Source organism: Scyliorhinus torazame, chromosome 15 (assembly GCF_047496885.1).
Source record: "Scyliorhinus torazame isolate Kashiwa2021f chromosome 15, sScyTor2.1, whole genome shotgun sequence".
Classification (NCBI taxonomy): domain Eukaryota; kingdom Metazoa; phylum Chordata; class Chondrichthyes; order Carcharhiniformes; family Scyliorhinidae; genus Scyliorhinus; species Scyliorhinus torazame.
In genome coordinates, this window is record NC_092721.1 from 118,362,379 (window position 1) to 118,388,788 (window position 26,410).

A 26,410-nucleotide genomic window follows, 5' to 3' on the forward strand; every position below is an offset into this window, starting at 1 on the left:
ATGTTGTATTACGATTATACTCTGTTTATCTTCATCACAGATTTTCATCACACGAGAATAACCGCAGTCTAAACTTTCCTATTACTCAAAAAAGACAGTGGGTGGGTGTTAATTGTACTCTGTATATACGAGTATAAGAAAGTCATGTGCACATTAGACATCTACAAACCTTGTGTGTGTGAGAAGTTAATGGAAAGTTGAGCTTTTCCATTTGTGTAGATATTTAAAAGATAGTTTGACTTGTATTTCTTGAATTTTTAAATGACAGTCCAGCATACTCCCATAGGATGTCAATAAAACCGACAAAGATGAATAACAATGAAGACTGTTATGATTTTTGATTTTTTTTTTTTAGATGCTTCTGTCTTACTCAGAACTGCTCCTGTGATGTCTTGCGCTTGTAATTCAGAGTGTGTCTAAAGGTGCAAAGTATCTAGCCTTCTGGTTGCATCCAGGATTAGTCTAAGCTTCATTGAATTTACATGAGACATCTTGGGGGCGGTTCTCCGGGCCCCGAGCTGGGCCGGAGAATCGCTGCAACCGTGCCCCGACGCCGCCGGGAAGGGAGGCTGGAGCGGCATGAACCGTGCTGGCCCCCTGTGGGGGACAGAATCGGTTGTACCCGGGCCCGGTACACGACGGCGTTCACGACGGCGCAAATACTTGTGCTCCATTTGGGAGAATTGCCCCCCTTATGTTCCGCATCCTTGAAACATTGGCAGAATAAACACTCAACTCGATTGTGTGACTTGAAATATAAAATACAATTTTGATTTAAATTGAAATAATAGCAGAAAATCTTTATAGCAGATTTCAATTGATTCCAAATCTTTTCAAATTTCACCTTGCAAAAATAATATCTCTTCTAATTCCCATTGACCAGAAACTTAACTGGACCAGCCATGTAGCTACTGTGGCTACAATAGCAGATCAGAGAATGGGATTTCTGCGGAGAGTAACTCACAACCTGACTTCACAAAACTATCCATCACCGACAAGGCACAAGTCAGGAGTGTGATAGAATATCTCCACTTGCCTGGATAAGTGTAGCTCCAACAACTCTCGAGAAGCTCAATATTATCCAGGACAAAGCGACCCGCTTGATTGGTCCCACCTTTCCCAATCCATTCTATACCACTGCCGCACAGTGGCTGCAGTGTGTACCATCTACAAGATATACTACAGCAACTCACGAAGGCTCCTTTGATAGCACCTCCCAAACCTGTAACTGCTACCACCTGGAAAGAGCAGGCCGGCATATGCATGGAGACATTACCATCTGCAAGTTCCCCTCCAAGCCATGCACCAGACTGACTTGGAACAATATCAACATTGAGCTTCTCGAGTGTTGTTGGAGCTGCACTCTTTCAGGCAAGTGGAGATACTTTATCATACTCCTGACGTGTGCCTTGTCGGTTGTGGATAGGTTTTGGGAAGTCTGGTTACTCTCCGCCGAAATCTGGTACTCTGACATGCTATTGTAGCCACAGTATCTACATGGCTGGTCAATTCAGTTTCTGGTCAATGGGAATATTAGAAGAGTTTTTATTTTTGCAAGGTGAAAGTTAAAAAGGTATCGCTGTTCATTGTATCTAAATACTGGAGCTCACTCAGGCTCTCATTCTTGTTGTCTTGGCATTGTTAACCCTCATTCTCCCCGCCTCTCGCTCCTTCCCCGCGTCTTGCTCCCTGCCTCCCCGCCTCTTGCTCGCTCCCTCCACGCGTCTTGGTCGCTACCTCCGCGCCTCTTGCTCGCGTGCACCCCGCCTCTGGCTCCCTCCCCGCCTCTGGCTCCCTCCCCGCCTCTGGCTCCCTCCCCGCCTCTGGCTCCCTCCCCGCCTCTGGCTCCCTCCCCGCCTCTGGCTCCCTCCCCGCCTCTGGCTCCCTCCCCGCCTCTGGCTCCCTCCCCGCCTCTGGCTCCCTCCCCGCCTCTGGCTCCCTCCCCGCCTCTGGCTCCCTCCCCGCCTCTGGCTCCCTCCCCGCCTCTGGCTCTCTCCCCGCCTCTCGCTCCCTGCCCGCCTCTTGCTCGCTCCCTCCATGCGTCTTGGTCACTACCTCCGCGCCTCTTGCTCGCTTGCACCCCGCCTCTGGCTCACTCCCCGCCTCTCGTTCCCTCCCCGCCTCTCGTTCCCTCCCCGCCTCTCGTTCCCTCCCCGCCTCTCGTTCCCTCCCCGCCTCTCGTTCCCTCCCCGCCTCTCGTTCCCTCCCCGCCTCTCGTTCCCTCCCCGCCTCTCGTTCCCTCCCCGCCTCTCGTTCCCTCCCCGCCTCTCGTTCCCTCCCCGCCTCTCGTTCCCTCCCCGCCTCTCGTTCCCTCCCCGCCTCTCGTTCCCTCCCCGCCTCTCGTTCCCTCCCCGCCTCTCGTTCCCTCCCCGCCTCTCGTTCCCTCCCCGCCTCTCGTTCCCTCCCCGCCTCTCGTTCCCTCCCCGCCTCTCGTTCCCTCCCCGCCTCTCGTTCCCTCCCCGCCTCTCGTTCCCTCCCCGCCTCTCGTTCCCTCCCCGCCTCTCGTTCCCTCCCCGCCTCTCGTTCCCTCCCCGCCTCTCGTCCCCTCCCCGCCTCTCGTCCCCTCCCCGCCTCTCGTCCCCTCCCCGCCTCTCGTCCCCTCCCCGCCTCCCGTCCCCTCCCCGCCTCCCGTCCCCTCCCCGCCTCCCGTCCCCTCCCCGCCTCAGGCTCCCGTCCCCTCCCCGCCTCAGGCTCCCGTCCCCTCCCCGCCTCAGGCTCCCGTCCCCTCCCCGCCTCTGGCTCCCGTCCCCTCCCCGCCTCTGGCTCCCGTCCCCTCCCCGCCTCTGGCTCCCGTCCCCTCCCCGCCTCTGGCTCCCGTCCCCTCCCCGCCTCTGGCTCCCGTCCCCTCCCCGCCTCTGGCTCCCGTCCCCTCCCCGCCTCTGGCTCCCGTCCCCTCCCCGCCTCTGGCTCCCGTCCCCTCCCCGCCTCTGGCTCCCGTCCCCTCCCCGCCTCTGGCTCCCGTCCCCTCCCCGCCTCTGGCTCCCGTCCCCTCCCCGCCTCTGGCTCCCGTCCCCTCCCCGCCTCTGGCTCCCGTCCCCTCCCCGCCTCTGGCTCCCGTCCCCTCCCCGCCTCTGGCTCCCGTCCCCTCCCCGCCTCTGGCTCCCGTCCCCTCCCCGCCTCTGGCTCCCGTCCCCTCCCCGCCTCTGGCTCCCGTCCCCTCCCCGCCTCTGGCTCCCGTCCCCTCCCCGCCTCTGGCTCCCGTCCCCTCCCCGCCTCTGGCTCCCGTCCCCTCCCCGCCTCTGGCTCCCGTCCCCTCCCCGCCTCTGGCTCCCGTCCCCTCCCCGCCTCTGGCTCCCGTCCCCTCCCCGCCTCTGGCTCCCGTCCCCTCCCCGCCTCTGGCTCCCGTCCCCTCCCCGCCTCTGGCTCCCGTCCCCTCCCCGCCTCTGGCTCCCGTCCCCTCCCCGCCTCTGGCTCCCGTCCCCTCCCCGCCTCTGGCTCCCGTCCCCTCCCCGCCTCTGGCTCCCGTCCCCTCCCCGCCTCTGGCTCCCGTCCCCTCCCCGCCTCTGGCTCCCGTCCCCTCCCCGCCTCTGGCTCCCGTCCCCTCCCCGCCTCTGGCTCCCGTCCCCTCCCCGCCTCTGGCTCCCGTCCCCTCCCCGCCTCTGGCTCCCGTCCCCTCCCCGCCTCTGGCTCCCGTCCCCTCCCCGCCTCTGGCTCCCGTCCCCTCCCCGCCTCTGGCTCCCGTCCCCTCCCCGCCTCTGGCTCCCGTCCCCTCCCCGCCTCTGGCTCCCGTCCCCTCCCCGCCTCTGGCTCCCGTCCCCTCCCCGCCTCTGGCTCCCGTCCCCTCCCCGCCTCTGGCTCCCGTCCCCTCCCCGCCTCTGGCTCCCGTCCCCTCCCCGCCTCTGGCTCCCGTCCCCTCCCCGCCTCTGGCTCCCGTCCCCTCCCCGCCTCTGGCTCCCGTCCCCTCCCCGCCTCTGGCTCCCGTCCCCTCCCCGCCTCTGGCTCCCGTCCCCTCCCCGCCTCTGGCTCCCGTCCCCTCCCCGCCTCTGGCTCCCGTCCCCTCCCCGCCTCTGGCTCCCGTCCCCTCCCCGCCTCTGGCTCCCGTCCCCTCCCCGCCTCTGGCTCCCGTCCCCTCCCCGCCTCTGGCTCCCGTCCCCTCCCCGCCTCTGGCTCCCGTCCCCTCCCCGCCTCTGGCTCCCGTCCCCTCCCCGCCTCTGGCTCCCGTCCCCTCCCCGCCTCTGGCTCCCGTCCCCTCCCCGCCTCTGGCTCCCGTCCCCTCCCCGCCTCTGGCTCCCGTCCCCTCCCCGCCTCTGGCTCCCGTCCCCTCCCCGCCTCTGGCTCCCGTCCCCTCCCCGCCTCTGGCTCCCGTCCCCTCCCCGCCTCTGGCTCCCGTCCCCTCCCCGCCTCTGGCTCCCGTCCCCTCCCCGCCTCTGGCTCCCGTCCCCTCCCCGCCTCTGGCTCCCGTCCCCTCCCCGCCTCTGGCTCCCGTCCCCTCCCCGCCTCTGGCTCCCGTCCCCTCCCCGCCTCTGGCTCCCGTCCCCTCCCCGCCTCTGGCTCCCGTCCCCTCCCCGCCTCTGGCTCCCGTCCCCTCCCCGCCTCTGGCTCCCGTCCCCTCCCCGCCTCTGGCTCCCGTCCCCTCCCCGCCTCTGGCTCCCGTCCCCTCCCCGCCTCTGGCTCCCGTCCCCTCCCCGCCTCTGGCTCCCGTCCCCTCCCCGCCTCTGGCTCCCGTCCCCTCCCCGCCTCTGGCTCCCGTCCCCTCCCCGCCTCTGGCTCCCGTCCCCTCCCCGCCTCTGGCTCCCGTCCCCTCCCCGCCTCTGGCTCCCGTCCCCTCCCCGCCTCTGGCTCCCGTCCCCTCCCCGCCTCTGGCTCCCGTCCCCTCCCCGCCTCTGGCTCCCGTCCCCTCCCCGCCTCTGGCTCCCGTCCCCTCCCCGCCTCTGGCTCCCGTCCCCTCCCCGCCTCTGGCTCCCGTCCCCTCCCCGCCTCTGGCTCCCGTCCCCTCCCCGCCTCTGGCTCCCGTCCCCTCCCCGCCTCTGGCTCCCGTCCCCTCCCCGCCTCTGGCTCCCGTCCCCTCCCCGCCTCTGGCTCCCGTCCCCTCCCCGCCTCTGGCTCCCGTCCCCTCCCCGCCTCTGGCTCCCGTCCCCTCCCCGCCTCTGGCTCCCGTCCCCTCCCCGCCTCTGGCTCCCGTCCCCTCCCCGCCTCTGGCTCCCGTCCCCTCCCCGCCTCTGGCTCCCGTCCCCTCCCCGCCTCTGGCTCCCGTCCCCTCCCCGCCTCTGGCTCCCGTCCCCTCCCCGCCTCTGGCTCCCGTCCCCTCCCCGCCTCTGGCTCCCGTCCCCTCCCCGCCTCTGGCTCCCGTCCCCTCCCCGCCTCTGGCTCCCGTCCCCTCCCCGCCTCTGGCTCCCGTCCCCTCCCCGCCTCTGGCTCCCGTCCCCTCCCCGCCTCTGGCTCCCGTCCCCTCCCCGCCTCTGGCTCCCGTCCCCTCCCCGCCTCTGGCTCCCGTCCCCTCCCCGCCTCTGGCTCCCGTCCCCTCCCCGCCTCTGGCTCCCGTCCCCTCCCCGCCTCTGGCTCCCGTCCCCTCCCCGCCTCTGGCTCCCGTCCCCTCCCCGCCTCTGGCTCCCGTCCCCTCCCCGCCTCTGGCTCCCGTCCCCTCCCCGCCTCTGGCTCCCGTCCCCTCCCCGCCTCTGGCTCCCGTCCCCTCCCCGCCTCTGGCTCCCGTCCCCTCCCCGCCTCTGGCTCCCGTCCCCTCCCCGCCTCTGGCTCCCGTCCCCTCCCCGCCTCTGGCTCCCGTCCCCTCCCCGCCTCTGGCTCCCGTCCCCTCCCCGCCTCTGGCTCCCGTCCCCTCCCCGCCTCTGGCTCCCGTCCCCTCCCCGCCTCTGGCTCCCGTCCCCTCCCCGCCTCTGGCTCCCGTCCCCTCCCCGCCTCTGGCTCCCGTCCCCTCCCCGCCTCTGGCTCCCGTCCCCTCCCCGCCTCTGGCTCCCGTCCCCTCCCCGCCTCTGGCTCCCGTCCCCTCCCCGCCTCTGGCTCCCGTCCCCTCCCCGCCTCTGGCTCCCGTCCCCTCCCCGCCTCTGGCTCCCGTCCCCTCCCCGCCTCTGGCTCCCGTCCCCTCCCCGCCTCTGGCTCCCGTCCCCTCCCCGCCTCTGGCTCCCGTCCCCTCCCCGCCTCTGGCTCCCGTCCCCTCCCCGCCTCTGGCTCCCGTCCCCTCCCCGCCTCTGGCTCCCGTCCCCTCCCCGCCTCTGGCTCCCGTCCCCTCCCCGCCTCTGGCTCCCGTCCCCTCCCCGCCTCTGGCTCCCGTCCCCTCCCCGCCTCTGGCTCCCGTCCCCTCCCCGCCTCTGGCTCCCGTCCCCTCCCCGCCTCTGGCTCCCGTCCCCTCCCCGCCTCTGGCTCCCGTCCCCTCCCCGCCTCTGGCTCCCGTCCCCTCCCCGCCTCTGGCTCCCGTCCCCTCCCCGCCTCTGGCTCCCGTCCCCTCCCCGCCTCTGGCTCCCGTCCCCTCCCCGCCTCTGGCTCCCGTCCCCTCCCCGCCTCTGGCTCCCGTCCCCTCCCCGCCTCTGGCTCCCGTCCCCTCCCCGCCTCTGGCTCCCGTCCCCTCCCCGCCTCTGGCTCCCGTCCCCTCCCCGCCTCTGGCTCCCGTCCCCTCCCCGCCTCTGGCTCCCGTCCCCTCCCCGCCTCTGGCTCCCGTCCCCTCCCCGCCTCTGGCTCCCGTCCCCTCCCCGCCTCTGGCTCCCGTCCCCTCCCCGCCTCTGGCTCCCGTCCCCTCCCCGCCTCTGGCTCCCGTCCCCTCCCCGCCTCTGGCTCCCGTCCCCTCCCCGCCTCTGGCTCCCGTCCCCTCCCCGCCTCTGGCTCCCGTCCCCTCCCCGCCTCTGGCTCCCGTCCCCTCCCCGCCTCTGGCTCCCGTCCCCTCCCCGCCTCTGGCTCCCGTCCCCTCCCCGCCTCTGGCTCCCGTCCCCTCCCCGCCTCTGGCTCCCGTCCCCTCCCCGCCTCTGGCTCCCGTCCCCTCCCCGCCTCTGGCTCCCGTCCCCTCCCCGCCTCTGGCTCCCGTCCCCTCCCCGCCTCTGGCTCCCGTCCCCTCCCCGCCTCTGGCTCCCGTCCCCTCCCCGCCTCTGGCTCCCGTCCCCTCCCCGCCTCTGGCTCCCGTCCCCTCCCCGCCTCTGGCTCCCGTCCCCTCCCCGCCTCTGGCTCCCGTCCCCTCCCCGCCTCTGGCTCCCGTCCCCTCCCCGCCTCTGGCTCCCGTCCCCTCCCCGCCTCTGGCTCCCGTCCCCTCCCCGCCTCTGGCTCCCGTCCCCTCCCCGCCTCTGGCTCCCGTCCCCTCCCCGCCTCTGGCTCCCGTCCCCTCCCCGCCTCTGGCTCCCGTCCCCTCCCCGCCTCTGGCTCCCGTCCCCTCCCCGCCTCTGGCTCCCGTCCCCTCCCCGCCTCTGGCTCCCGTCCCCTCCCCGCCTCTGGCTCCCGTCCCCTCCCCGCCTCTGGCTCCCGTCCCCTCCCCGCCTCTGGCTCCCGTCCCCTCCCCGCCTCTGGCTCCCGTCCCCTCCCCGCCTCTGGCTCCCGTCCCCTCCCCGCCTCTGGCTCCCGTCCCCTCCCCGCCTCTGGCTCCCGTCCCCTCCCCGCCTCTGGCTCCCGTCCCCTCCCCGCCTCTGGCTCCCGTCCCCTCCCCGCCTCTGGCTCCCGTCCCCTCCCCGCCTCTGGCTCCCGTCCCCTCCCCGCCTCTGGCTCCCGTCCCCTCCCCGCCTCTGGCTCCCGTCCCCTCCCCGCCTCTGGCTCCCGTCCCCTCCCCGCCTCTGGCTCCCGTCCCCTCCCCGCCTCTGGCTCCCGTCCCCTCCCCGCCTCTGGCTCCCGTCCCCTCCCCGCCTCTGGCTCCCGTCCCCTCCCCGCCTCTGGCTCCCGTCCCCTCCCCGCCTCTGGCTCCCGTCCCCTCCCCGCCTCTGGCTCCCGTCCCCTCCCCGCCTCTGGCTCCCGTCCCCTCCCCGCCTCTGGCTCCCGTCCCCTCCCCGCCTCTGGCTCCCGTCCCCTCCCCGCCTCTGGCTCCCGTCCCCTCCCCGCCTCTGGCTCCCGTCCCCTCCCCGCCTCTGGCTCCCGTCCCCTCCCCGCCTCTGGCTCCCGTCCCCTCCCCGCCTCTGGCTCCCGTCCCCTCCCCGCCTCTGGCTCCCGTCCCCTCCCCGCCTCTGGCTCCCGTCCCCTCCCCGCCTCTGGCTCCCGTCCCCTCCCCGCCTCTGGCTCCCGTCCCCTCCCCGCCTCTGGCTCCCGTCCCCTCCCCGCCTCTGGCTCCCGTCCCCTCCCCGCCTCTGGCTCCCGTCCCCTCCCCGCCTCTGGCTCCCGTCCCCTCCCCGCCTCTGGCTCCCGTCCCCTCCCCGCCTCTGGCTCCCGTCCCCTCCCCGCCTCTGGCTCCCGTCCCCTCCCCGCCTCTGGCTCCCGTCCCCTCCCCGCCTCTGGCTCCCGTCCCCTCCCCGCCTCTGGCTCCCGTCCCCTCCCCGCCTCTGGCTCCCGTCCCCTCCCCGCCTCTGGCTCCCGTCCCCTCCCCGCCTCTGGCTCCCGTCCCCTCCCCGCCTCTGGCTCCCGTCCCCTCCCCGCCTCTGGCTCCCGTCCCCTCCCCGCCTCTGGCTCCCGTCCCCTCCCCGCCTCTGGCTCCCGTCCCCTCCCCGCCTCTGGCTCCCGTCCCCTCCCCGCCTCTGGCTCCCGTCCCCTCCCCGCCTCTGGCTCCCGTCCCCTCCCCGCCTCTGGCTCCCGTCCCCTCCCCGCCTCTGGCTCCCGTCCCCTCCCCGCCTCTGGCTCCCGTCCCCTCCCCGCCTCTGGCTCCCGTCCCCTCCCCGCCTCTGGCTCCCGTCCCCTCCCCGCCTCTGGCTCCCGTCCCCTCCCCGCCTCTGGCTCCCGTCCCCTCCCCGCCTCTGGCTCCCGTCCCCTCCCCGCCTCTGGCTCCCGTCCCCTCCCCGCCTCTGGCTCCCGTCCCCTCCCCGCCTCTGGCTCCCGTCCCCTCCCCGCCTCTGGCTCCCGTCCCCTCCCCGCCTCTGGCTCCCGTCCCCTCCCCGCCTCTGGCTCCCGTCCCCTCCCCGCCTCTGGCTCCCGTCCCCTCCCCGCCTCTGGCTCCCGTCCCCTCCCCGCCTCTGGCTCCCGTCCCCTCCCCGCCTCTGGCTCCCGTCCCCTCCCCGCCTCTGGCTCCCGTCCCCTCCCCGCCTCTGGCTCCCGTCCCCTCCCCGCCTCTGGCTCCCGTCCCCTCCCCGCCTCTGGCTCCCGTCCCCTCCCCGCCTCTGGCTCCCGTCCCCTCCCCGCCTCTGGCTCCCGTCCCCTCCCCGCCTCTGGCTCCCGTCCCCTCCCCGCCTCTGGCTCCCGTCCCCTCCCCGCCTCTGGCTCCCGTCCCCTCCCCGCCTCTGGCTCCCGTCCCCTCCCCGCCTCTGGCTCCCGTCCCCTCCCCGCCTCTGGCTCCCGTCCCCTCCCCGCCTCTGGCTCCCGTCCCCTCCCCGCCTCTGGCTCCCGTCCCCTCCCCGCCTCTGGCTCCCGTCCCCTCCCCGCCTCTGGCTCCCGTCCCCTCCCCGCCTCTGGCTCCCGTCCCCTCCCCGCCTCTGGCTCCCGTCCCCTCCCCGCCTCTGGCTCCCGTCCCCTCCCCGCCTCTGGCTCCCGTCCCCTCCCCGCCTCTGGCTCCCGTCCCCTCCCCGCCTCTGGCTCCCGTCCCCTCCCCGCCTCTGGCTCCCGTCCCCTCCCCGCCTCTGGCTCCCGTCCCCTCCCCGCCTCTGGCTCCCGTCCCCTCCCCGCCTCTGGCTCCCGTCCCCTCCCCGCCTCTGGCTCCCGTCCCCTCCCCGCCTCTGGCTCCCGTCCCCTCCCCGCCTCTGGCTCCCGTCCCCTCCCCGCCTCTGGCTCCCGTCCCCTCCCCGCCTCTGGCTCCCGTCCCCTCCCCGCCTCTGGCTCCCGTCCCCTCCCCGCCTCTGGCTCCCGTCCCCTCCCCGCCTCTGGCTCCCGTCCCCTCCCCGCCTCTGGCTCCCGTCCCCTCCCCGCCTCTGGCTCCCGTCCCCTCCCCGCCTCTGGCTCCCGTCCCCTCCCCGCCTCTGGCTCCCGTCCCCTCCCCGCCTCTGGCTCCCGTCCCCTCCCCGCCTCTGGCTCCCGTCCCCTCCCCGCCTCTGGCTCCCGTCCCCTCCCCGCCTCTGGCTCCCGTCCCCTCCCCGCCTCTGGCTCCCGTCCCCTCCCCGCCTCTGGCTCCCGTCCCCTCCCCGCCTCTGGCTCCCGTCCCCTCCCCGCCTCTGGCTCCCGTCCCCTCCCCGCCTCTGGCTCCCGTCCCCTCCCCGCCTCTGGCTCCCGTCCCCTCCCCGCCTCTGGCTCCCGTCCCCTCCCCGCCTCTGGCTCCCGTCCCCTCCCCGCCTCTGGCTCCCGTCCCCTCCCCGCCTCTGGCTCCCGTCCCCTCCCCGCCTCTGGCTCCCCCTCCCTCCCCGCCTCTGGCTCTCCCTCCCTCCCCGCCTCTGGCTCTCCCTCCCTCCCCGCCTCTGGCTCTCCCTCCCTCCCCGCCTCTTGCTCCCTCCCTCCCTCCCTCCCCGCCTCTGGCTCTCCCTCCCTCCCCGCCTCTGGCTCTCCCTCCCTCCCCGCCTCTGGCTCTCCCTCCCTCCCCGCCTCTTGCTCCCTCCCTCCCTCCCTCCCCGCCTCACGCTCCCTCCCTCCCTCCCCGCCTCACGCTCCCTCCCTCCCTCCCCGCCTCACGCTCCATCCCTCCCACCCCGCCTCTCGCTCCCTCCCTCCCACCCCGCCTCTCGCTCCCTCCCCTCCCACCCTCCCTCCGTCCCTCCCTCCCTGCCTCGCTCGCTCGCTCCCTCCCTTCCTCCCCGCCTCTGCCTCCTTCCCTCCCTCCCTGCCTCTCCCTCCCTCCCTCCCCGCCTCTCCCTCCCTCCCACCCGCCTCTCCCTCCCCCTTCCCCCGCCTCTCCCTCCCTCCCTCGCACCCCGCCTTCCCGCCTCATGCTCCCTCTCCACTTCCTGCTTACTCTTTGTCTCCGCCTCAAGCTCTCTCTGTCCCCTGTCCTTGCCCTGTACTGAAATTGATCTACATTTTCTGTAACAAAAGCAAAATACTGTAGATGCTGGAAATCTGAAATAAAAACAGAAAAGGTTGAGATTGTGCCCCCCAGTATTTTCTGTTTTGTCTCTAACGACAAAGTTCTTGAAACAACCCATTAGATATTTATGGCTGTGTAGATCTCCCCCTTCTTATCAGTGCTACATGGAGTTTTGTAATCCATGCAGTTTGCTTTTGATTCATATGAAGATGTCTTTTTGAAATCCTCAAGAGCTTTCTACTAGTTAGGGGAGATTATTTTCTTTTTGTTTTTAAGTGTATTCGAGGTAGGCTTAGACAGTTAACGCATGTTGTTGTCAAGTGCCTTTAACTGTTGTTCCATTTTGTTTTTGTTCGTAGAATCATGCTTAGAGATGGGTGTTGGTTTTAACCGCTACTTTGTTCTGGAAAGAGAAGGAGTTATTTTGCCTTGTCCTGAATTGAATACAGAACAGAACTACAGTGTTACGTGGTATAACAACAAAACATCTGAAGTAATTATAACCGACGAGGAGCGAAGGATCCATGTAGAGAATAATTCGCTTTGGTTTCTTCCTGTATTGTTGAAAGACACTGGCTACTATATCTGTGTCGTACGGTAAGGTTCCATAGATCTGATTTATGTGCCGACATGGTGCAGACTGCAGTTGCGCCTTCTAGGCCCAGAGCTGCTATAGATCATGCTCCAAGGCATTCTGCAAACTCTTGCATAGAAAGTCAATAAGCTTCTATCAGTTATGCTGTAGCCACCCTGCAACAGCACTGCGTATCAGCACAAGGCAAGTTAAGAGCACACAGGGAATGTACATAAGCGACTAATTACCTTTGTATGTCAGATGGCATAATTTCATTCACAAATATGTTTTGATATGTTTTTGTGTTTTGTCTTTTTACATTGATATAAAGGCATCAGTCACTCGTAAGGGATTGTGCAAACACTTGAGGGTCCATTTATTGAGACTAAGCAATTGGGAACATTTCTACAGAGGCATAAAGTTTGAAGACATCAGAGCTGTGCGAGTGCTCTGCTGAAACAGAAGCAAAACTAAAACTGGATTGCATTACATACTTCCTTTCTGGTGATGTCAAGCTGCAATCCCTTAAAGGCATATTGCAACAGTATTAGCTTTTATAATTTCATTTTGGCCAGGCAGCTTCAGTGATGGAAGAAAGGTCAGGTGTGGGACCTTTGGAGAATGGGGATTGGGCTTGTACTTTTTGGTCTTGCACTCGGATGAGTTTGCACACCTGAGCAGAAAGGGGCTGTCTCTGTTGCCTCCAGAGTTCATTTTTCTCCTTCTGCTCCTTGGCTACTCACTGTACAGTTGAAGATAAAGATTGTGTATAGAGCACACCACCACGAACCTTGACAACTGCTTTGTTGATTACTGCAGGATTTCTCCAGAGTGGTGCTAGCATTGAAAATGTGTTTTCAGTGCACCAGGGTTCTGCTCCAAGCACTTTCCATGTGGCAGCACTCTTTTATTATAAGTATACTATACATTTGTGTGTGAGTTGTGCACTAGCCTCAACGGCCATATAGTCAGTAGATAGCTATTGCTACCAGTAGCTACTTTTCAGTATGCCATGATGACTCCAATGTTATTGCATTGAGGACTGCCACAGAACAAGGTCCATTATGACTGTTGCAGAATACTGGGCATTGACCTGCTTGATTCACTGACTACAGCTAAATACCAGCTGAGCATTGAGGGAATCCAATCCCTTTTGTTCCATTGTACAGAAGGATTGCGACAAACGCAAAGTGACTTCCATGCAGTGAGTATCACCATGGGAGATTCTGGAATCTTGCTTCAACTGTTTGTTTCAGAGAATGTGATGTAGTCGGCTCCCTTCGAATAGAGGCCCTCAATGGCCTCCCTTACCCAATAGCAGATGTCAAGCTGCAAGATATTACAAACCTCTCTAGCTCCAGCCTGGGAAAAGCCAAGTATGTCCAGGCTGATTGGGAAGATCACGTTCGCAGGAACAGGCGAGGTGATCCTTGCAAAAATGCAGGATTGGTACTTGGCATTCCAGAACTTGAACTGCCAGAGAACATGATGGTGTTTTATCAATTCCCCCTGGAGAGTTTCTTGTTGAAGAATAAATGACGAATTTAAATGTTTTCTCATTTCAATATTTGAGTAATAAACATTTTTGGTCAGCAATTATGTATTAAAATCATTCCAACTCTTTTTACATGCAGGTATCCAACATCTTGTGAAAAATATGCTGTTTTATTAACAGTTACTAACTCTACTAGTCCTTCATGCAACCAAAATAGATTTTTCTATGGGTCTTCTTCATATGTTAGGACTTCTAAAAAGATTTCTTGTCCAGATATTGATGACTATGTGACCCCAAATGAAGAATTAGAACTACATTGGTACAAGGTAAGGAATAGTTTAATGTCTGTATATGTAAAATATAAATTTATATATTTTATGTATGTATGTAATGAACCAGTTTACTGCTGGAAGTTACTGTGTCACCTAAAATAATTAATTTTGGGACTTTGTCCCAGTTGTTTTGTTAAATATTAGACTTAGACCCTCTGCCTCACCTGATCATATTCCATCACCCCCCCCGGCAGCCCCATTCACTCCCTATGCCCATACATATTAACTCATGCCCATCCATGCTCCCCATCCACCCCCAATGGCAGCTCAAACACTCCATAACAACCTATGGCCTCCACCCCCTCCCAATGACCCTTTATATTCCTCAGTTCTGAGTTCAAATGGCCTTGCTGAGTTTGAGTTTCCATAATTTGAGAGTCATGGCCTGCTCCCTTCCCCCCACTAGCGAAAATTGGAAATAAGACCATAAGACATAGGAGCAGAATTCGGCCCATCGAGTCTGCTCCACCATTCAATCATGGCTGATACTTTTCTCATCCCCATTCTTCTACCTTCCCTCCATAACCCCTGATACCCTTATTAATCAAGAACCTATATCTCTGTCTTAAAGACAATGATTTGGCCTCCACAACCTTCTATGGCACTGAGTTGCACGGATTCACCACCCTTTGTCTGAAGTAATTCCTCCTTGTCTCAGTTTTAAAGCAATGTCCCTTCAGTCTGAGGCTGTGGCCTTGGTCGCTAGTTTTTCGTACCAGTGGAAACATTCTCTCCACGTCCACTCTATCCAGGCCTCGCAGTATCATAGAACATAGAACAGCACAGGTCCTTCGGCCCACAATGCTATGCCGACCATTTATCCGAATCTAAGATCAACGTAACTTACACCCCTTCAATTTACTGCTGCCATGTGCCTGTCTAAGTCGCTTAAATGACCCGAATGACTTTGACTCCATCACCTCTGCTGGCAGTGCATTGCAAGCACCCACCACTCTGTGTAAAGAATCTACCTCTGACATCTCCCCTATACCTTCTTCCAATCACCTTAAAATTATGTCCCCTCGTGACAGCCATATCCGCTGGGGAAAAGTCTCTGGCTAGAGTCTCTGACTCTACCCATGCCTCTCATCACCTTGTACACCTCTATTAAGTCACCTCTCTTCCTTCTTCGCTCCAGTGAGAAAAGACCTAGCTCCCTCAACCTTTCTTCATAAGACATGCCTTCCAGTCCAGGCAGCATCCTGATAAATCTGCACCACACCCTCTCCAAAACATCCACATCCTTCCTATAATGAGGCAACCAGAACTGCACACCATATTCCAAGTGTGGTCTAACCAGGGTTTTATAAAGCTGCAGCAAAACCTCACAGCTCTTAAAGTCACTCCCCCTGTTAATGAAAGCCAACACACCATACACCTTCTTAACAACCCTATCAACCTGGGTGGCAACTTTGAGGAATATATGTACGTGGACCCCAAGATCCCTCTGTTCCTCCACACTTCCAAGAATCCTGCCTTTAACCCTGTATTCAGCATTCAAATTCGACCTTCCAAAATGAATCACTTCACATTTATCTAGGTTGAACTCCATCTGCCACTTCTCAGCCCAGCTCTGCATCCTGTTAATGTCCTGTTGTAACCTGCAACAGCCCTCGACACTATAACTCCACCAACCTTCGTGTCACCGGCAAACTTACTTACCCACCCTTTCACTTCATCATCCAAGTCATATATAAAAACCACAAAGAGCAGAGGTCCCAGAACAGATCCCTGCAGGACACCACTGGTCACCGATCTCCAGGCGGAATATTTTCCATCCACTATCACTCGCTGTCTTCTTTCGGCCAGCCAATTCTGTATCCAGGCAGCCAAATTTCCCTGTATCCCAAGCCCCCTAACTTTCTGAATGAGCCTACCATGGGGAACCTTATCAAGTGCCTTACTGAAATCCATACACACCACATCCACTGCCCGACCTTCATCAATGTGTCTTGTCACATCCTCAAAAGAATTTGATGAGGCTTGTGAGGCATGTCCTGCCCCTCACAAAGCCATGCTGACAATCTTTAATCAAACTATGTTTTTCTAAATAATCATAAATCCTATCTCTCAGAATTCTTTCCAATATTTTGCTCACCTCCGATGTAAGACTGACTGGTCTGTAATTCCCAGGGATTTCCCTATTCCCTTTCTTGAACAAGGGAACAACAACATTCACCTCCCTCCAATCATCCGGACCTACTCCAGTGGAGAGTGAGGACGCAAAGATCATAGCCAACGGCGCAGCAATCTCCTCCCTCGCTTCCCGTAGTAACCTTGGGTATACCTCATCAGGCCCAGGGGACTTATCTATCCTGATGTTCTTCAAAATTTCCAGTACATCCTCCTTCTTAATATCAACCTGTTCAAGTCTATTAACCTGGTTCACACTGTTCTCCTGTGCAACAAGGTCCCTCTCTCTCGTGAATACTGAAGCAAAATATTCATTTAGGGCCTCCCCTATCTCCTCAGACTCTAGGCACAAGTTCCCTCCACTATCCCTGATCGGCCCTACTCTCACTCTGATCATCCTCTTATTTCTCACGTAAGTATAGTACACCTTGGGGTTTCCCTAATCCTTCCCACCAGGGCTTTTTCATGCCCTCTTCTAGCTCTCCTAAGTCCATTTTTGAGTTCCTTCCTGGCTACCTTGTAACCCTCTAGAGCCATGCCAGATCCTTGCTTCCTCAACCGTACATTAGCTTCTTTCTTCCTCTTGACTCGAAGCTCCACTTCTCTTGTCATCCAAGGCTCCTTCACCTTCACCATTCCTTCCTCGTCTTAGTGGGACAAAACTATCTAGCACTCGCAGCAAGTGCTCCTTAAACAGCCCCCACATTACTGTTGTGCATTTCCCCAAGAACAACTGTTCCCACTTTATGCTCCTCAGCTCCTGTCTAATAGCATTATAATTTCCCATCCCCCTAATTAAATACCTTCCCATACTCTCTGTTCCTATCCCTCTCCATGACTATGGTAAAGATCAAGGAGTTGTGGTCACTGTCACTGTCCTGCAAGTTTCAATAAAATCCCCCCTCGTCCTTCTAAACTCCAACGAGTACAGACCCAATGTCCTCAACCGTTCCTCATGCGACAAGCTCTTCATTCCAGGGATCAGTCTTGTGAACCACCTCTGGACCCTTTCCAAGGCCAGCTCATCACGAGGCCCAAAACTGCTCACAATACTCCAAATCGGGTCTGACCAGAGCCTTATGCAGCCTCAGAAGTACATCTCTGCTCTTGTATTCTAGCCCTCTCATCATGAATGCAAACATTGCATTTGCCTTTGTCATGAGAATGTCACTTGAAGAAATGTTTGTCTGCTCATGTTACTACAGTGATGTCAGAGTGTGGGTGGAGCTGAGCTCTGGCTCTGCTTTTTAGTTTCACTTTGAGAAAAGCTTAAGTGTGTCTGGTTTTTTTTGGTTTTGTTTCAGTGTTTTGCTAGCTCTTTTCTCTCCCTACAGATGCTGCCAAACTTGCTGAGATTTTCCAGCATTTTCTCTTTCGTTTCAGATTCCAGCATCCGCAGTAATTTGCTTTTATAGCAGGTGTACTGTTGTTCTCTCTGTCATATAAAGACTATCTCGTGATCATTTGGAGAATTCAGAGTGATAACTGTTCTCAGTAGTGAATTTAAACCAGATGTGCTTCTGTTTTAAAGGTTTTTTTTAAGTCTTATGAATGTTAAAAGGAAAGTAAGGATTACTTAGTGTTGTATTCTTTGGGGGTAGTATTTGAATTAATGGTTGCTAAGATGTTCACTATGTTTTAAAAAGGTTAACTTGAGTTCATAGAATAAACATTGTTTTGCTTTAAAAAATACTTTTCCATTTCTGCTGTACCACACCTGTAGAGTGGGCTGTGTGCTCCCCATACCACAATCTATTAAAAGCTGTGGGTCAGGTGAACTCCATGATACACTTTGGGGTTCTCTAAACCCTGGCCCATAACACTTCCTAACTGCTGACTGATCGAACATGTTAACCTTAAGCGAATCATGAACTAGGACTCCTAGTTCAAATGGGGGCAGGACTTCCAAATCCAAGTCCCGTCTGCCATTTTAACGGTTGCAGGAATCAACACAGAAATGTCGGCCGGCCATCAGCATTCCTTCGCAGTCATTGGGTCAAAATCCTGGAGCCTTAGGTGGACTATAGAGGTTCAAGAAGGAAACTCACTACCACCTTCTCAATGGTAATTAGGAAGGGGCAATAAATGTTGGCCTTGCTAGCATTGTTCACTTCTCCTGAATGAAAAACAGAAGAAGTGTTCCATAAGAGCTGCTCGAAAGACACACCAAAAAAATTGGGTCTAGAAACTAGCTTAGCCTTGTGCTGCCATTTTCCCAGGGAGAAAGCCCTTAGGCTAGATTCTCCGTTGTCGGGATATTCCATTTTGCCGGCAGCCCCCCGGGGGTTTCCCGACGGCAAGGGGCTGCCCCACAATAGGAAATCCCATTGACCAGCTGGTGAAACGGAGCATCCTGCCGGCGTGCTGAACCAGAAATCTGGCGCGGCGGGACGGAGAATCCAGCCCTGTATAGTTGGCCGGCACAAGCAAATGGAAAAAAATATAGGGAAGCAGCCTTGATCGCATTCCTTTTTCTTTACCTTGATGAAATATTGGACATCAATGCTATTTGTTTAATGCTAGCATTCAAAACAGAGATGAAAAAGATGGTGCAAATAAAAATGGTCCTGTAATAATTGCTGCATATGTCTCGAACAGAAGGGAATAATTTTTCAATTTTAAAATGTTTTTTGTGGTGTGCACTGAGGCTATTAGTTCTGCTCATACTGTTTTCTGATGCTAAAAAGAAAGCAACCCTGGGACATGAAGGTCAGTCACAGTTGTGCAGGTGAACGTCCCCAATCCTGGCTGGAAATTCCAAACTCGTGTTATAGATAATGTTATCGATATGGTATAGATAATGAATTACAAATTTGCTATTTAGTGGGCATTAAAAAGATGTAGCTGAAATAACTTTATCTGCATATGCTGTGTTTGGTATGTTTTGTGTGTTGTGCAACTTGACAACTTTGGAAAGTTGGCAGAAATGGCCTAAAGCTTGAAAAGCACCACACCATATATGGCAGTAACCAAATTTCCTGGTAACATTCTGAGAGCTCAACTTTGAGGCATTGATACAGAAAATGATGGTTAAAGATTTGCTCATTTAAGCAATTTAAAGTGCAATTCTTGCTCTGCTTGTTTTCTTTCCGATTAAAGTTAAACTGGAGTCTGGGTCCTTGCAGAACTTTGGGACCATCCCCAAAAACTCATATCCCATATGTTTTTTTAAAAAAAAATTTAGAGGACCCAATTAATTTTTTCCAATTAAGGGGTGATTTAGCGTGGCCAATCCACCTAGCCTGCACATAGAATCATAGAATTTACAGTGCAGAAGGAGGCCATTCAGCCCATCGAGTCTGCACCGGCTCTTTGAAAGAGCACCCTACCCAAGGTCAACACCTCCACCCTATCCCCATAACCCAGTAACCCCACCCAACACGAAGGACAATTTTTAGACACTAAGGGCAATTTAGCATGGCCAATCCACCTAACCTGCACATCTTTGGACTGTGGGAGGAAACCGGAGCACCCGGAGGAAACCCACGCACACACGGGGAGAACGTGCAGACTCCACACGGACAGTGACCCAGAGCCGGGATCGAACCTGTGACCTCGGCACCGTGAGGCGGCAGTGCTAATCCACTGAGCCACCGTGCTGCCCCATTTCCCATATGTGAACACATAGTGAGTATTGGCAGTGGATGATTTAGATGTGGAAGGGAAATCATATGCTGTTCTTCAATCTTTTTTTGCTATGTTTCCAATGTATGGCCCATTAAATTACAGCGCAGGTTTCTACCAGATACGGAAACAAAATTGGGCCTAATTTTGTCCCTGTTTGAGGGGACACTGGTGGAAGCAGGACAAAAACCACGATGCACTATTTGCTGTCCCCCCTTCAGTCAACATCTGGCCCTGTCCAATTTTGAAGAGGGCCTTTAACAAGTAATCAGTGCTCCTAATCAAAAGAGACAACACACTATTTGAATGTGTAAATTGAAGTTCTTTGCTCTCTGTATCACTTTGAAGAAATGTTGTTGCTCCATTGAACACAAACATCCAAGCAATTGGAGCAGGAGCTAAACCCTTTGGCTCCACCTTCTCACGCCAACCCCACATTTCTTAACATACTTAGTAGCCAATTACACTGCATCTATTCTGTCTCTCTCCCTTTAAGCATTTTATAAGTTTGAATGTAATCAGCTCCTATTCTTTGAAACTCTAATCTCTCTTCATTGGACATTGGCTGTCATTTGCTCCTGGTCAAGCAAGATCTTGACTTGAAAAATATTCATCCCTCTGTTCAAACCAATACATGGCCTGGAACTCTCTGCACTCATCTAATTCTGGTCTCTTGTGCATTCCCAATTATAATTACTCCAACATTGGTAGCTGTGCCTGCAGGTTCTAAGCTTTGAAATTCTCTCTTCTCTGCATTTCCAAATCATTTTCCTCCTTCGTAACATTTCTAAAAGTTAACTTTTGGTCACAACCTAATGGCACGTTTAGCAGGGTGTTTCCCAGTGTTTGCAGCACTGATAAGACCATGCTATTAAACGAGACTCTGTTCTTTTTTTGGACCTCAGCGAAGAAGGCCCCACCGAGGCTGCACTTACCTTCATTTCCTGCACTGAGGAGCTCCGCTCGCCAGTGCAAGAAGAGATTGGGGCTCCATTTTTAGTCAGGTGCAGTGCGGGCGTTGGATCACGCCAAATATCTCAAGTGATTCGGTGTCATGCTTTGTTCTGTAATGCTGCTCTGAAGTGCTGTGGGATGTTTCATTACTCTAAATGTGCTGTTATAGTCTTCGGCTGAGGCAAGTGCAATTTACAATTTCTGGCACGTTAGAACATAGAACATTACAGCGCAGTACAGGCCCTTCGGCCCTCGATGTTGCGCCGACCTGTGAAACCACTCTAAAGCCCATCTACACTATTCCCTTATCGTCCATATGTCTATCCAGTGACCATTTGAATGCCCTTCGTGTTGGCGAGTCCACTACTGTTGCAGGCAGGGCATTCCACGCCCTTACTACTCTCTGAGTAAAGAACCTACCTCTGACATCTGTCTTATATCTATCTCCCCTCAATTTAAAGCTATGTCCCTTTGTGCTAGACATCTAGAGGAAAAAGGCTCTCACTGTCTGTCCACCCTATCCAATCCTCTGATCATCTTGTATGCCTCAATTAAATCACCTCTTTTAAATGCAGAAATATCTGCCCTAACAATAGCAAACATCTAGTGAAAGGGATTTCAAGTTGACCTGGGATCAGCCAACGTTGGGTGCACATTTTGGTCTACCATTTTCTGACACTGGTTTTGTCAGCGCAAACGATCTGGGCTAGGGGAGCCGCGATAGTAGAATAGTACAGGTAAATCCCGTTTTTACAAAGTAGGTCAGGGCCCAGTTCATTCAATAAAAAATAATTTCCTTCAAACATATTGGGCGGGATTCTCCACTCCCGCGCCGAAGTGGCCGCGCCGTCGTGAACGCCGTCGAGGTTCACGATGGCGCGAAACGGCCCCGATCCCGACCGATACAGGCCCTGACAATGGGCCAGGATCGGGGCCGCGTCATCTATACGCGCCAGGCCTTGTCGCCCGCGTAAAGGCGGCACCGCATAGATGACGCGGCCGGCGCCGCATCACGGGCGTCATCCGCGCATGCGCAGTGCATTGCAAGCACCCACCACTCTGTGTAAAGAATCTACCTCTGACATCTCCCCTATACCTTCTTCCAATCACCTTAAAATTATGTCCCCTCGTGACAGCCATATCCGCTGGGGAAAAGTCTCTGGCTAGAGTCTCTGACTCTACCCATGCCTCTCATCACCTTGTACACCTCTATTAAGTCACCTCTCTTCCTTCTTCGCTCCAGTGAGAAAAGACCTAGCTCCCTCAACCTTTCTTCATAAGACATGCCTTCCAGTCCAGGCAGCATCCTGATAAATCTGCACCACACCCTCTCCAAAACATCCACATCCTTCCTATAATGAGGCAACCAGAACTGCACACCATATTCCAAGTGTGGTCTAACCAGGGTTTTATAAAGCTGCAGCAAAACCTCACAGCTCTTAAAGTCACTCCCCCTGTTAATGAAAGCCAACACACCATACACCTTCTTAACAACCCTATCAACCTGGGTGGCAACTTTGAGGAATATATGTACGTGGACCCCAAGATCCCTCTGTTCCTCCACACTTCCAAGAATCCTGCCTTTAACCCTGTATTCAGCATTCAAATTCGACCTTCCAAAATGAATCACTTCACATTTATCTAGGTTGAACTCCATCTGCCACTTCTCAGCCCAGCTCTGCATCCTGTTAATGTCCTGTTGTAACCTGCAACAGCCCTCGACACTATAACTCCACCAACCTTCGTGTCACCGGCAAACTTACTTACCCACCCTTTCACTTCATCATCCAAGTCATATATAAAAACCACAAAGAGCAGAGGTCCCAGAACAGATCCCTGCAGGACACCACTGGTCACCGATCTCCAGGCGGAATATTTTCCATCCACTATCACTCGCTGTCTTCTTTCGGCCAGCCAATTCTGTATCCAGGCAGCCAAATTTCCCTGTATCCCAAGCCCCCTAACTTTCTGAATGAGCCTACCATGGGGAACCTTATCAAGTGCCTTACTGAAATCCATACACACCACATCCACTGCCCGACCTTCATCAATGTGTCTTGTCACATCCTCAAAAGAATTTGATGAGGCTTGTGAGGCATGTCCTGCCCCTCACAAAGCCATGCTGACAATCTTTAATCAAACTATGTTTTTCTAAATAATCATAAATCCTATCTCTCAGAATTCTTTCCAATATTTTGCTCACCTCCGATGTAAGACTGACTGGTCTGTAATTCCCAGGGATTTCCCTATTCCCTTTCTTGAACAAGGGAACAACAACATTCACCTCCCTCCAATCATCCGGACCTACTCCAGTGGAGAGTGAGGACGCAAAGATCATAGCCAACGGCGCAGCAATCTCCTCCCTCGCTTCCCGTAGTAACCTTGGGTATACCTCATCAGGCCCAGGGGACTTATCTATCCTGATGTTCTTCAAAATTTCCAGTACATCCTCCTTCTTAATATCAACCTGTTCAAGTCTATTAACCTGGTTCACACTGTTCTCCTGTGCAACAAGGTCCCTCTCTCTCGTGAATACTGAAGCAAAATATTCATTTAGGGCCTCCCCTATCTCCTCAGACTCTAGGCACAAGTTCCCTCCACTATCCCTGATCGGCCCTACTCTCACTCTGATCATCCTCTTATTTCTCACGTAAGTATAGTACACCTTGGGGTTTCCCTAATCCTTCCCACCAGGGCTTTTTCATGCCCTCTTCTAGCTCTCCTAAGTCCATTTTTGAGTTCCTTCCTGGCTACCTTGTAACCCTCTAGAGCCATGCCAGATCCTTGCTTCCTCAACCGTACATTAGCTTCTTTCTTCCTCTTGACTCGAAGCTCCACTTCTCTTGTCATCCAAGGCTCCTTCACCTTCACCATTCCTTCCTCGTCTTAGTGGGACAAAACTATCTAGCACTCGCAGCAAGTGCTCCTTAAACAGCCCCCACATTACTGTTGTGCATTTCCCCAAGAACAACTGTTCCCACTTTATGCTCCTCAGCTCCTGTCTAATAGCATTATAATTTCCCATCCCCCTAATTAAATACCTTCCCATACTCTCTGTTCCTATCCCTCTCCATGACTATGGTAAAGATCAAGGAGTTGTGGTCACTGTCACTGTCCTGCAAGTTTCAATAAAATCCCCCCTCGTCCTTCTAAACTCCAACGAGTACAGACCCAATGTCCTCAACCGTTCCTCATGCGACAAGCTCTTCATTCCAGGGATCAGTCTTGTGAACCACCTCTGGACCCTTTCCAAGGCCAGCTCATCACGAGGCCCAAAACTGCTCACAATACTCCAAATCGGGTCTGACCAGAGCCTTATGCAGCCTCAGAAGTACATCTCTGCTCTTGTATTCTAGCCCTCTCATCATGAATGCAAACATTGCATTTGCCTTTGTCATGAGAATGTCACTTGAAGAAATGTTTGTCTGCTCATGTTACTACAGTGATGTCAGAGTGTGGGTGGAGCTGAGCTCTGGCTCTGCTTTTTAGTTTCACTTTGAGAAAAGCTTAAGTGTGTCTGGTTTTTTTTGGTTTTGTTTCAGTGTTTTGCTAGCTCTTTTCTCTCCCTACAGATGCTGCCAAACTTGCTGAGATTTTCCAGCATTTTCTCTTTCGTTTCAGATTCCAGCATCCGCAGTAATTTGCTTTTATAGCAGGTGTACTGTTGTTCTCTCTGTCATATAAAGACTATCTCGTGATCATTTGGAGAATTCAGAGTGATAACTGTTCTCAGTAGTGAATTTAAACCAGATGTGCTTCTGTTTTAAAGGTTTTTTTTAAGTCTTATGAATGTTAAAAGGAAAGTAAGGATTACTTAGTGTTGTATTCTTTGGGGGTAGTATTTGAATTAATGGTTGCTAAGATGTTCACTATGTTTTAAAAAGGTTAACTTGAGTTCATAGAATAAACATTGTTTTGCTTTAAAAAATACTTTTCCATTTCTGCTGTACCACACCTGTAGAGTGGGCTGTGTGCTCCCCATACCACAATCTATTAAAAGCTGTGGGTCAGGTGAACTCCATGATACACTTTGGGGTTCTCTAAACCCTGGCCCATAACACTTCCTAACTGCTGACTGATCGAACATGTTAACCTTAAGCGAATCATGAACTAGGACTCCTAGTTCAAATGGGGGCAGGACTTCCAAATCCAAGTCCCGTCTGCCATTTTAACGGTTGCAGGAATCAACACAGAAATGTCGGCCGGCCATCAGCATTCCTTCGCAGTCATTGGGTCAAAATCCTGGAGCCTTAGGTGGACTATAGAGGTTCAAGAAGGAAACTCACTACCACCTTCTCAATGGTAATTAGGAAGGGGCAATAAATGTTGGCCTTGCTAGCATTGTTCACTTCTCCTGAATGAAAAACAGAAGAAGTGTTCCATAAGAGCTGCTCGAAAGACACACCAAAAAAATTGGGTCTAGAAACTAGCTTAGCCTTGTGCTGCCATTTTCCCAGGGAGAAAGCCCTTAGGCTAGATTCTCCGTTGTCGGGATATTCCATTTTGCCGGCAGCCCCCCGGGGGTTTCCCGACGGCAAGGGGCTGCCCCACAATAGGAAATCCCATTGACCAGCTGGTGAAACGGAGCATCCTGCCGGCGTGCTGAACCAGAAATCTGGCGCGGCGGGACGGAGAATCCAGCCCTGTATAGTTGGCCGGCACAAGCAAATGGAAAAAAATATAGGGAAGCAGCCTTGATCGCATTCCTTTTTCTTTACCTTGATGAAATATTGGACATCAATGCTATTTGTTTAATGCTAGCATTCAAAACAGAGATGAAAAAGATGGTGCAAATAAAAATGGTCCTGTAATAATTGCTGCATATGTCTCGAACAGAAGGGAATAATTTTTCAATTTTAAAATGTTTTTTGTGGTGTGCACTGAGGCTATTAGTTCTGCTCATACTGTTTTCTGATGCTAAAAAGAAAGCAACCCTGGGACATGAAGGTCAGTCACAGTTGTGCAGGTGAACGTCCCCAATCCTGGCTGGAAATTCCAAACTCGTGTTATAGATAATGTTATCGATATGGTATAGATAATGAATTACAAATTTGCTATTTAGTGGGCATTAAAAAGATGTAGCTGAAATAACTTTATCTGCATATGCTGTGTTTGGTATGTTTTGTGTGTTGTGCAACTTGACAACTTTGGAAAGTTGGCAGAAATGGCCTAAAGCTTGAAAAGCACCACACCATATATGGCAGTAACCAAATTTCCTGGTAACATTCTGAGAGCTCAACTTTGAGGCATTGATACAGAAAATGATGGTTAAAGATTTGCTCATTTAAGCAATTTAAAGTGCAATTCTTGCTCTGCTTGTTTTCTTTCCGATTAAAGTTAAACTGGAGTCTGGGTCCTTGCAGAACTTTGGGACCATCCCCAAAAACTCATATCCCATATGTTTTTTAAAAAAAAAATTTAGAGGACCCAATTAATTTTTTCCAATTAAGGGGTGATTTAGCGTGGCCAATCCACCTAGCCTGCACATAGAATCATAGAATTTACAGTGCAGAAGGAGGCCATTCAGCCCATCGAGTCTGCACCGGCTCTTTGAAAGAGCACCCTACCCAAGGTCAACACCTCCACCCTATCCCCATAACCCAGTAACCCCACCCAACACGAAGGACAATTTTTAGACACTAAGGGCAATTTAGCATGGCCAATCCACCTAACCTGCACATCTTTGGACTGTGGGAGGAAACCGGAGCACCCGGAGGAAACCCACGCACACACGGGGAGAACGTGCAGACTCCACACGGACAGTGACCCAGAGCCGGGATCGAACCTGTGACCTCGGCACCGTGAGGCGGCAGTGCTAATCCACTGAGCCACCGTGCTGCCCCATTTCCCATATGTGAACACATAGTGAGTATTGGCAGTGGATGATTTAGATGTGGAAGGGAAATCATATGCTGTTCTTCAATCTTTTTTTGCTATGTTTCCAATGTATGGCCCATTAAATTACAGCGCAGGTTTCTACCAGATACGGAAACAAAATTGGGCCTAATTTTGTCCCTGTTTGAGGGGACACTGGTGGAAGCAGGACAAAAACCACGATGCACTATTTGCTGTCCCCCCTTCAGTCAACATCTGGCCCTGTCCAATTTTGAAGAGGGCCTTTAACAAGTAATCAGTGCTCCTAATCAAAAGAGACAACACACTATTTGAATGTGTAAATTGAAGTTCTTTGCTCTCTGTATCACTTTGAAGAAATGTTGTTGCTCCATTGAACACAAACATCCAAGCAATTGGAGCAGGAGCTAAACCCTTTGGCTCCACCTTCTCACGCCAACCCCACATTTCTTAACATACTTAGTAGCCAATTACACTGCATCTATTCTGTC

At 56.0% G+C, this 26,410-nt stretch overlaps 1 protein-coding gene across 6 annotated transcripts in view; it reads left to right on the plus strand.

The window, feature by feature from the left end:
- LOC140391769 (interleukin-1 receptor type 1-like) overlaps positions 1–26,410 on the plus strand; it is a 103,767-nt gene that overhangs the window by 45,124 nt on the left and 32,233 nt on the right. For all 6 annotated transcript variants that reach the window (XM_072476625.1, XM_072476626.1, XM_072476629.1 and 3 more), the window contains 2 exons: positions 11,314–11,551; positions 13,163–13,349. In XM_072476625.1, coding sequence (XP_072332726.1) covers positions 11,314–11,551; positions 13,163–13,349 — 425 coding nt within the window. The remainder of the gene's footprint in view (positions 1–11,313; positions 11,552–13,162; positions 13,350–26,410) is intronic.